General features: G+C 38.9%; 1 protein-coding gene across 1 annotated transcript in view; it reads left to right on the top strand.

The window, feature by feature from the left end:
* LOC135703419 (membralin) overlaps positions 1 to 9,644 on the top strand; it is a 255,673-nt gene extending 246,029 nt beyond the window's left edge. Inside the window, exon 10 of the mRNA XM_065224637.1 lies at positions 8,102 to 9,644. Within this exon, the coding sequence (XP_065080709.1) occupies positions 8,102 to 9,217 (1,116 nt within the window). The 3' untranslated portion in view covers positions 9,218 to 9,644. The remainder of the gene's footprint in view (positions 1 to 8,101) is intronic.
* Positions 9,645 to 12,658: the final 3,014 nt, after the last annotated feature.

The following is a 12,658-nucleotide window of genomic DNA, read 5'->3' as shown; positions in this document are numbered from 1 at the left end:
TATTTCTTTACTGCAATCAATTCAAAATTCTGACATTTGGCAGTATTTTGCTGATTAAACTTTAAATTCAGGTAATCGAATTTGTTTTCACTATATGAGCTTCCACCTTCTGTAAAAGATCGTTGATACAAATATACGAATAATAAAGATAAAATCGCCAGACTCTTTTCCAAGTATCATTTATTAAATACTAACTGAATGTGCCCGGTCTTGTTCAGGATTCAATATTAGCTTGAGTTTATACGCCAATTAAAAAAAAGCATGCTATGTTGTACGTAGCTCATTCAATCACATGAAAATTTAAGAACATGCTTATATTGTCTACAAAGGATCACATTGCCACATCCAAACAAATTCTGCCAAAGAAGAAGTCAGAATCCAACATGAAGTTTAACCCATCATTTGTTTTTTTTTTTATTTGGAGCAGTAAAAGCTTTGCAAAAAATCAAATGAAAATTTATAAAATCATATTACAAAGGACCAAATTGACCACTGCCGGACATCATTGGGCATCGGGTGGCATCGAATAACATGAGCATTCACAGACATAAGCACATAAGTTACCTTATTGCCCAAAGCCATAACTGGACATGTTTTGGATGCCCCTTGGAAAGTGGCGGAAATAAGACATACGCCAAAATGGATGATCAGATACTACAAATCCCATTCAAGAACAAAAGCAATAGCTGTTACATTGAGAAACGGTGTTCACATTGCACAGCGGGGAAGCTCCAGACAAGAAGGTGACCAACAATATGTTCGTGCTTTTTATGCATTTTGTCTTGATATTCTTCAAGATGTTTTTGAAATCATGTTACATCTTAAGGTCTACAAAATGCCCTCAAGTTGAGATCTAGATGTCCTCTTGAATCAATGTGGTTTGACTCGTAAATTGTCGACGTATTTGACATGCCATCAGGTCCCTACTAATGATGTTTAACGCATTATGCATCTTAGGGGCCATGCAGAAACCACGTAGTCAATTTAGGGAGGGGGGACGAAATTTCACGATCCATACAAATTTTCAGAAATTTGTATGGACGTTTGACCACGTTGTGGGGAGAGGTTCAAAATCATAAAAAAATGGACCACGTGGTTTCTGCACAGCCCCGTAGAGTATCAGTGATCAAATATTAATTGCTTCCAAACTGTTCTGGAGTTATGGTCATTGAGTAAGGTTAAATTATGTCGTAATCAATGTCCCTAAAATCTTTATGAGTTCAAGATGTTCTGGTTATATGTAAATCCCAGAATGGTATTCGGTGCCCTCCTCACTATTCTGGAGCAAAAAGATGATGGAACTTTACAAGTCAAGATCATCGCGTTGACCTTCTGTCAATTGCGAGACAATGAAAGTCACTCCTTGTGAGAAGACTCTACATTTGATTTGCATGGAGAGTCACCTCACAAAGTGACTTTTAGTGTCTCGTAAGTGAAAGAGGGACGATGCGATACGTTGAATTGGGGTAAATATCTTGACTATCTTTGAAAAAATCCCCAATATTTTTTAATTGATTAAAGTCATTGTTTTAATGTTAATCAATCACAATCGAATCTTTGATAGTGTTCGAAAGTTTTACGGAAGCATTCATCTTTTTCGCAAAGCTTTTTTTCTTAGTAAAGTTCTCCATATTATCTTTGAATAATCACTTCTCACACTAACATGCTTCACTCTCATGGCACTCTAAAGATAATCGTGGATGTTGTGCCGACTGTACACAATTACAAACTTTTTTTTGTATTAAACATTTAAGTTGAAAAAAAAAGTTTTTTTTTTCGTTGGTCTATATTGCATGCTTTTCCTAGTTGTTTATAAAAAATATACCATTTGAAAGCTTTTAGCTACATCCAGGGTGGCCAGCAAACCGGGAAAACCGGGAATACCGGGAAATATCCGGGAATTTGAAAAGTAACCGGGAAAACCGGGGAAAACCCGAGAATTCGGTGAGAGAACCGGGAAAAATAAATTAACCATAACATAGGAATAAATTTGTACACCAGAATTTCAGAATATACCATTAAAACAAAGTAATCCTTTACCAAATGAATGTCTTACTCTATTTGCTGCATAATTTTCTTCAGTTTCCCGTCTTATTGTTTTTAGAATTTAATCACTCAGCAATATTGCAAATTGATTTTTGTCGTTTCAATTTCAGATGTAAAGTGCTTGGTCCTTAAAAGAAAATATTGAAGATGCTGGACTTTGGAAACACAAATTTGTAAAAAACCGAAACTGAATTATTCTTTTACAGGGTTTAAATTTTTCGTTGTTCAAAATTCTCACGATATGAATTCCAGAATTAACTGGGAATTCTGCTCTGAATTATTTTGAAATTGTTCTGAAATAAGCCAGAAAATACCCCGCTTAATAATTACCACTTTATGGGGTGGCTTTCTCAGTCTTTTAGTAGAAACGATTATTTTTTTACGTTCCCGACGTTTCGACCGTTTGGTTGTGGTCTTTCTCAAGGGTTACTAAAAAATGTATTGCACATATATAACATATAAATTAAACATAATTACACAAATAATTAACTCACTAATGTCTATCGTTTCCCGTTACAAACTTTTACGAATCGAGGACAGCGTAAATGTAGATTTTTCATGACCTGTCTAATTTAATTTGGATAAATAATCGGTGTGTTGAAATGGTATTTTGTTCGTTGATCATACTGTACTTACTGTTAATTTTTAGGAAATTTTTAAAGTGATCTTTTGCACAGCACTGCAACGTTTGTTTTAAATAAGATGGTGGGACCATCAACAAAAGGGGGGGGGGGGTCACCGTCATTATTTATTTACGGTGGGTCATGATCATCATTGTGAGCCAATTGATATTGAAGTGTCTGATCTGATAGTAACTCAGTTGTGTTTCTTCTGCGTGTTGTTGACTTTTTGATTGTGTGTAACAGACCTGCATATGTGCTGTTAAGTCCTTGTACATCTGTACGGTGGTTGACTGTGTTAGGTGTGTGTGCTATGTGACACATTTCTAATATTGGTAATGTTGATATTTTTTTTGTTTTGTCCAGAATTTTTGGTTGTGTTAGGTTGAACATATGGGGTTCTTCGATGATGTGCTTGATCATGGCTGTTTTTTCTTTAGGTTATGTATCTCTTCATCTGTGTTCGTGTGGTTGTTTTGGATTAGTTTTGTGTATTGGTTTATATTGCTTCGATGTCCACTGATTCTTGTTTTGAGTTGGTTTCTCGTCATCCCAATGTACGTTTTCTGGCAGTCTATACAGGCTAAGCTATAGATAACGTTGCGTTGGTCGAGATCATTAATTGGATTTTTGACCGGTCTAAGTATGTTTTTAGTGTTTTTTAGTGTTCTATAGGCGACTTTTACCTGTGGGTAATCATTCTTGAGGAGGCTGGTTATTGTGGGGCTGAGATGAGCGATGTACGGGATGCTTCTGAACTGTAGATGGTGTTATTGGTTTGCTGCTGGAATTTCATCAGACGGTGTTGGATTGTTTGTTTGGTTTTGCTGTGAAACAATCTGGTGGTGGTGTTGATGTTGTGGGGTAGTTGATTTTGCTCGACTTATCATTCTGTTAATAAGTGATGATGGATAGTTGTTCCGACGTAGTTGTTGAAGAATTATGTTGTATTGTTGTTGATGATTTTGGTTGGTGGTGATTTTGGTTAGAGATGTGACTCGTTTTACGAAATTATCAGCGACGTTTATCTTCATACTAGTGGGGTGAAACGAGTGGTAATTCAATAGCCGACCTGATGAGATTGGTTTTGAATACCACTGGGTGGATATGGTTTGGTCCGTGTTCCGAATGACTAGAGTGTCCAAGAAAGGTAGTCGGCATTGATCCTCCTTTTCGACAGTGAACTGTAGATGTTGGTTGTATTCGTTGAAAATGTTCTGTGTATATTCGATTTGCTCCTTTGGTAGTGCCAGGATGAGATCATCCACGTATTTTTTGAGAACTGGAACTGGGAAGTTTAGTTTCTTGGTGACAGTCCTTAGGAGGATTTCCATTACCAATTCTGCCAGAATTGGAGAAAGAGGACTGCCCATAGCTGTTCCAAATTGTTTGTTGGTAGTATTTGTTGCGAAACTGGAAATAGCAACTGTCGATACAGAAATTAACCATCTCGAGGAAAAAATCTAGGTTTATGTTGATTGCTAAAGTGATTCCAATCAACCAGTCGAAACCACCATTAGCATTAATAATTACCGTTGAATTCTTTTTGGAATTTCCTTGCAACCCTTTCTAAAAATTTAAGGAATCCTTCTTAGAATACGCCTTTTTAATAGAAACTAAACGATCGATTCAACCTCTGGTGGTAAATAGGAGAACGTCAAAAAGAGTGTTTTGAGCTGAAATGTTTGGCGTGAGACATAGGAAGCGGAACACTTTGTTTACTTTTCCTGAGAAATTGATTCATCTGAGATGCTCCAAAACTTGATTTACAGTTGAAAAATTTAATTCTAAATCGTTTTTGCAAGGCTCCTGCTAGTGTTCAGGAATATTTTTGGTGAGAAAAATGGAAAATTATAAAAGTGCCTTAGTGGTTATCTGCTGTGCTGTGTGAATAGTTCTGGTGCAAATCTGTTCAGATCTGTGAAAAATCGTAAAATATGGCAATTACTGATGAAAATTGGCAAGATGTTGATTGAAAAATGCTCTAATTTGCGTTGTGAAAAATCCTCATTCTGATGTAAACAAATGGTTTGGCTGACGTTTCCTCTCGAATTCGCTTGGCGCACTCTACATTGGTGGTGCATTAAAAAGGCCTATTCAAAACAGCAGAAATCTTTCTAAATTTTATTTAGAAACCCTTGGAAGTATTTTAAAGTATTTCTTTCTAATTATCAGCAAACTTTTGCAATCAATTTTGTTGAAGTTCTGTGCTGAATCTTTCGCATTAGCAGCCCAGTGGCAGGCGCGTAGGTAACATGTTATACGGTGTCAACGGGCCCAGCACAGCAAAATAAATTATTTGAGCCCGGGACATGCTGCCTACTGTCAAACGCTGCTGGTGGTATAGGCCTTGTCACTGGCCTGCGCATTAGGGTTGAAGTTATTGCCAGAACACTCTAAGAACTCTGTTTCTTGTTGAATTATGTTATAATTCTCTTGAACTACTTCTTAAAATTTATCTGTCATTTTCCTCACGATCCCCATACAATTCTCCTCAGAATCACGTAAGAATTTTTCGCAAAGTTTTGTTTTTCCCAACTCCTTTTTAAATCTTCTAAAATTGCATAAAAATTTAATTTAGAACTTGCATTCTTCTCCACAGAAATCCCTCCAAATTCATCTAAAAATTTCTAAGGATTTCATGTCAGAATAATTCTGGTATTCTGCTCAGAACTTCTCATTCGAAAGCTGTGTGGGAATCCTTCTCAATATTTGTTCGAAATCAACACTTTGAATTCTTTTAAATTTAACTAAAAACTCCAGGGTTTGTCCACTAGATTCAATAGATTGTCCTGTAATTTGTTATAACTCTTAAAATGCCCTTAGCAATTATGACTCCACGACTCATAAGTATGATATTCTTTTTTTTTCAAATCTGTGATCTTGAAAATTTATCAAAATCTAAAATTTTAATAATTTTTTCTCCAAATCTTGCATCAAGAAGGTTATTATTTATCACAGATTAAAAAAAAAAGTTCTAATTTCAGACTCTACACAAATTCAAAAGCCCCACAATGTTGGGAATCTTCTAAAATCATATATTTATCCCTTCAGTAAATTCCTTTCAGCACGTTCTAAAAAATGCTATCAATTTCGTTTTTTTTTTGTTGAATATTAACAACCGGGAATTTTTAAAGATTTGAACCGGGAAAACCGGGAAAAACCGGGAATTTCAAAATGAAAATTCACTGGCCACCTTGTACATCTTATTCCTAAGCACTAAAGGGTGATACGGTCAAAATTTGGTCAATATCAACTTGACGTATTTCTTTCAATTTTGCATTTAAAAAACCTGAACACCCCTCATTTTGAAGGTGTGTGTGTGTAGAATGTTGCTCCTATTTTGATTTTGGAATTCACTCTTCAGTTGTGAAAATGCCGTCCAAGCAAGAAGAGCAGCGTATCAAAATTTTGCTCGCGCATCGCGAAAATCCGAGCTACTCGCACGCAAAGTTGGCAAAATCGCTAAAAGTTGCCAAATCAACCGTTACAAATGTAATTAAAGTATTTGGGGAACGTTTGTCGACAGCCAGGAAGTCTGGATCGGGGGGAAATCGAAAACCAGAAGCCGCTGAGACGACAAAGAGAGTTGCCGGTAGTTTCAAGCGAAACCCTAACCTCTCTCTCCGAGATGCCGCAAATAAGCTGGGTGTATCGTCTACAACCGTGCATCGAGCCAAAAAACGAGCCGGACTATCGACTTACAAGAAGGTAGTGACTCCAAATCGCGATGATAAACAAAATACGACGGCCAAAGCGCGATCCCGGAGGCTGTACACGACGATACTGACGAAGTTTGACTGCGTGGTAATGGACGACGAAACCTACGTCAAAGCCGACTACAAGCAGCTTCCGGGACAGGAGTTTTATACGGCAAAAGGAAGGGGAAAGGTAGCAGATGTTTTCAAGCACATGAAACTGTCAAAGTTCGCAAAGAAATATCTGGTTTGGCAAGCCATCTGTACCTGTGGCTTGAAAAGCAGCATTTTCATAGCTTCCGGGACTGTCAACCAAGAAATTTACGTGAAAGAGTGTTTGAATAAACGTCTGCTGCCTTTCCTGAAGAAACACGGTTGTTCCGTACTGTTTTGGCCGGATTTGGCATCTTGCCATTACGGTAAAAAGGCCATGGAGTGGTACGCCGCCAACAACGTGCAGGTGGTTCCCAAGGACAAGAACCCTCCCAACACGCCAGAGCTCCGCCCAATTGAGAAATACTGGGCTATTGTCAAGCGGAACCTAAAGAAGACCAAAAAAACTGCTAAGGGCGAGCAGCAGTTCAAGGCAAACTGGCTTTCTGCGGCGAAGAAGGTGGACAAGGTGGCTGTACAAAATCTGATGGCAGGGGTCAAGCGTAAGGCCCGGCAATTCGGATTTGGAAAAACGGAAGCCTTACTGAATATTTTTCCTGAATTTTATACTAATTGAACTTGAAAAAGAAATTTAATTTGATTTTTTAAATAAACGATTTCACCGATTTACACGCGTTTTCCCTTGACCAAATTTTGACCGTATCACCCTTTAAGTTGTTTCAGTTTAGAGAAATAAAGTTTCAAATATATGACTGCTTTTCACACAAAATGGCGGGTGACCAACTCTATTACCTGTATCGCAGTAATGGAGTTGGTTTTGAGAATTCTTTTTGTGGGATTTTATGAATCAAATAGTCTTCTTTCGATAGCAGATTACAGAATCCGAATCGAGAGAAGTTGGTCTTCTTCTTATTGGCCACCCGAATCCGAATGCATTGGTCAATCCTAGATAGATTTGGGGTGTCACAGGATTATTCTGCATACCTACAATGCATTATTCTGCATACCTACAATTCTTGAATCTGGAATCGAGATTTTCGCCGAGATTAGTAAGAAGAGTCAGATTTCGCAATACATTTTTTTAAATTAGATTTTTATACACTTTACACAGATAAATAAATAAGTAACATTTAAAGCACTCTTAATTTTTATGTGTGTGGTCCTTAAATGATATATACTGCCCATAACCGAAGTCGAAGTTACGAAGTGCGAATGCCATGTAATCATTTGAAAAATCATAGTAATTAAATTTAAATTAATATTTTTTTCCAGTTGAAATCAGTTGCATTGACGCTTGCATGTTTGTTATATCATCGAAAAATATGGCAACTCGAAAATCAGAACATGTAACTTCACCTCTGGACGATTGAATTTAAGAATAGGACTGATAAGCAATTACTTTGCGTGATGGGATAAACTGACTTGATGGTGTTTTCAATATCAAAGTACGAAATTTTATCACGTAATATGAAAGTAGATGCCAATCGATAGTGGAAAACGTTGTTATCGTGAAATAAACGAAAATCCATATGGGAGTGATATGCGATTATAGGCAGTATAGCTGCTTGAATTTCTGAATCGATTTTCTTTATAATACTGTTTTTTTCATATTCCATTTTCCAGCATTCGATGATCTACTTCTTCCACCATTATGAGCTGCCGGTGATAATCCAGCAAGCTCAACTGCAGCAAATTATCCTTCAAACACGTGACGGTCAGGTTCCCAATCCACCTCCAGCTGCTAGCAACAGACAGCAACCACCACCACAGCAGCAACCTCAACCTCAACAACAACAGGCAGCTGGTCAACCAGCGGCAGCTGCCCAAAATGGGTCTCAGCAACAACAGCAACAGCAGCAGCGAGCTACTGTGCTGGACGGAATAATCAATGCCATTCGATTCCAACGTCGGAACAACGATAACAACAACAACAATCGAAATATCTTAATCAGCATACCTAGATACTACGGGTTACTGTCAATGAATGGGAACAATAACAACAACAATGGTACACCGGCTTTCGCCAATGGTGTTCCAGCAGCTCTGCGGAACATCGCACACAGTTTGGTTCAAAGTCTACGAGCCAACGTTTCCGCGGGTATGGAACTGCTAGGTAACATGAACCTCAACAACAACAACAACTTGTTTGCCCAGCGACTTCGGTTCGGTTTTGGCAACGTTCAGAACAATAGGAACCATCCCCTAAGGATCAGAATCGTTGGTCGATCACCAACAATCATTCGTCCGGGTCCGGTATCCACTGGCGCGGGATCGATCCCCGTCAATTCCAGCAATGCAACTGCACAGCCATTGAGTGCCGAAATCATTGCAGCGTCATCGGCCGTCGATCCTCGATTAAACTACCAGCGCAATTACGAAGCAAACAACTTCATCTTTCCCGAGGCAGTACTTACGCAGCATCAGCAGCAGCAACAACAGCGCCAGCAAGAGGAACATCAGGAGCTGGACAGCAACATAGATTCCGTCAGCGATTCTACTGACGCTGACAAAATCTACAACATTGAAAACGTTGCCCATCAGCAGGCTGGTGACGCAAATTCCGGCAGCAGTAAGCTCGAAAGCACCGTTGCCGTTGTAAATAGCAGTCTAGAACCTAGTTCCTCCAACCCCGTGCTCGGTCAAGGGCCGGTTGGGTCCGATAGTGTGAGTAGTATAGAGGACGCTACCAGTAGGTCTCCTGCGAAAGCAGTGCTGAACTCAAGCAGTGAAGAGTCTTAAAATAAAGAAGGATGAATATCTTTCTGTGGTAGTTCATTGTTTCTGTGTATGCTTATTTATCTGTGAATTATTATTTTTTATTGCGATGATGAATTTACTGGAAAATCGAGCTACGGGAAGCAACGGTGACGAAGTGGCTGCAAGAACAGCCGAAGAAATAAAGATAGTGCTCTGGACTAATTCAATGAAATTTTTCTCCCATACTGTATATAGAAGCGCTGGAGCGGCTAATTTACGATAAACAATTATGCCTGGTTTTGTTTGTGTTCATATGAAAAAAAAAATTGAAGCAAGAAAATTCTTTCGTTGAGCACTGGTGATAAAAGAAAAAAAAAAAGTGGAAAATAACAAAACTTGTGCAGCATCAAAAACTTGTGCTTATTAAAGAAGCAGTATCGTTGGTTCTCTTGTTTTATTCAATACATAATGGCGTTTGGTTACATTTTTTTTATCCGAAATTCTTTACCTAAAAATATGGTTCGCATCAATTTTTACCCATGTCATGATGGACTTGTAACTGTAAGGACTTCTGATAACTTTTCTTTTCCCAAAGTCTCAACAATACATATAAATTGATACACAGCAGTATATAAATCGAATAAATAAACGTTGTACTACTAGCTTCCTTACATTTCAGGTAAGTGTAAATTTCGGACCATGTTCATACATCAATAATACTTGCCCTTTCTGGGTGTTCTCCACTGATACACACCATGTTTCGCTGTCATGTATCAGCATAGATTTCACATTCGAGTTGAAAAGTCGTATTCTGGTTTGTGCTTCCAAATATTTCGTAAACTCACAAAAGTAACCCTAACCTTGTTGATTCATGCACCTCTTGATTCCGCCGTCTGACGTTATCTGGCTGCCAAGATATTGAAAACCTTCGACTTTCTCCACTGCTTGCCCTGCTACCGTAAAGTAGGATGGGTTGTCCGTGTTGTCATCCAACGATTTGATCTTGTTGACGTTGATGGTGTGAACCGTTGCAGAGGAGCATTCGGTTAGGTCGTTGAGCTTACTCTGCATATCAGAGCGCCGTTGTGCTAATTCCACAACATCATCAGCCAAATCGAAGTCGTTGAGGTGCTCCATGGTGATAGGCTATCAAAGCAGGCCACGGTTCGGTACACGGTCAATTGCACCTACCATGATCTCGTCGATTACGATATATATCCTTGCCTCACACCTACGGCTACCCGGATAAGGTCAGCCAAGGCTCCGTTATGCATGTGAAAGCCTCATACTGCGCTTCGATGAGGTTTACGATTTTATCCGCCACTCTGCGTCTCAGCGCGCGCTTTAGATTTTCGTGACAGAAACAGTCGAAAGCTTTTTGGTAGTCAATGAATACCAAATAGAGGGACCCTTGGAATTCGTTGACCTGCTGCAGGATTATACGGAGCGGCAATATGGTGCACACAAGATCTTCTAGTACGGAATCCTGCCCAGTGTTGGGAAAATATCAAAAAATCAAATCTCACCAACGCCCAAGATCACGCTTGATTTTCGTAGACAAAAATCAACAAGCAAACTACTGCGGTTGATTTAGCAAGCTGTGATATCGCAGTTTGGAATATCAAGCTAACAAAACTCACCAGCTGCACATCTCACCAAACTGTGGTGCGATTGAGTTTCATGATTTTTGCTTTACACCTGAATGTAACTGAAACTTCCATAACGGCTGGCAGCAGTCACTTCGTTTCTTCCATCGGTGGAGAGTAAAAAGAGATAGCATAATATACTTTCTCTTTCTAAGAAAACGATGTGCAATGGAATCATTTTTATGTCGAGTCAACTTTCAACTTGTTTTTTACACGTTGTGAATAGTCTCGCAATATCAAAGGAGCTTGTAAAATCAATATCAAGCATGATATTTTGTTCCAATATCACGCGTGATATTGCGAACACATGAGAGCGGAAAAATATCAATTGATTTCTGATTTTGCCAACACTGATCCTGCCTGCTGTCGTTGAATAGTCGCGTTAATCATCTCCTGTATCCGAATTAGGAAAACTTTGCACATAACTTTCAGAATAATACACAGTAACATGATGCCTCGCCAGCACCGTAATCCGCTAGTGGTAAAGGTGGCCATTTGTCATCCAAAAATTTCTGAGAGGGTGGATTGCATACATCGGCAAGATACGTTAAGTGTGCCAGTTTTTGGCACTAGTGATTCCCTTATTGTTCCTTATTATCTTAAATTTAAATTTTATCATTCTTTACCAAAATTAATTCAATGCAAGGCTAGAATATAGATTTTGCGCAAATACTAGTGGGGTGAAAAGTAGCCTCCTTGACCGCCAGAATGCGCTGCTACTGCAAAAAAAGGTTATGGTGCCTTGTAGTCCGGTCCTATTTAGGCAGACATGCCAAATTTCAGTACGATACTGTCTTTAGTTTTGTTTTGACAGCTGATTGTTGTTGACGTGTTTGGCATCATGTTGAGTATGGATAAAAACAATTTTTGTTCTCTCATAAAACATTATTTTTTGAGAGGCAAAACGGCGAAGGAAACAAAAGAACATTTGGATAAATATTATGGGGTTAATGCTCCGTCAGATTACACCGTCAAATATTGGTTTCGAAAATTTCGTGGTGGTCGCAACTCCACTGCCGATCAAATCCACAGCGGCGACCCTTCGATGCGGTTGCAGAGGACAATGTCAAAAAATACATGAAATGGTGTTGGCTGACCGGAAAATGAAGGTGCGCGAGCTAGCAGATACCGCAAAGATTAGTACTGAGCGCACACGCCATATTTTGGGTGAGATTCTGCATATGAAAAAGTTATCCTACCGCTGGGTGCCGAGCAAGCTTACTCCTGATCAAAAACACGAACGCGAGAGTACTTCGAAAGAGTGTTTGGACTTGCTGATGTGAATCGGGGGGACTTTTGGCGTTGATTGGTAACTGTTGATTAAACATGGATCCACTATTACACCCCAGAAATCAGCATGAGTGCCCGGCAATGGACTGAAGCCGGCACGAGTGCTCCGAAGCGGCCGAGGAAGACTCGATGGGTCAGAAAGGTTATGGCGTCGGTTTTCTGGGATTGTCATGGCATACCCTTCGTGGACTACCTCGAAAAAGGAAAAACCATCAACAGCGAGTACACTGAAGTCTTTTTTTATTTACGCGGTTTTTTACACGGTTTTTCGCGATTAACACCTTACGTTTTTAACAATTTCTCGACAACGATACAACCTATCGACTTGATTCCAATCACATTATCCGTTTCAAGCTATAGGTAATCGAATGGCATCACTTTTTTTGGTGTAAATACAGAAATTTTTTAAATATGTCTATATGGACCATAGCATGCTATAATTTCAAATGGCATCAAAATCCGATTTTTTTAAAACATTTAAGCATGTGAAAAATTAAAATCTCGTAGGTTTTTTTTACATGGTTTTTTTACACGGTACATAGGGTTA

The sequence above is a fragment of the Ochlerotatus camptorhynchus genome, unplaced genomic scaffold (genome assembly GCF_037179485.1).
Source record: "Ochlerotatus camptorhynchus isolate MF236.1 unplaced genomic scaffold, CSIRO-AGI_Acam_v1.1 ptg000213l, whole genome shotgun sequence".
NCBI lineage: Eukaryota > Metazoa > Arthropoda > Insecta > Diptera > Culicidae > Ochlerotatus > Ochlerotatus camptorhynchus.
The sequence above is the reverse complement of the archived record's forward strand: the minus strand, read 5'-3'. Positions and strand labels throughout refer to the sequence as shown.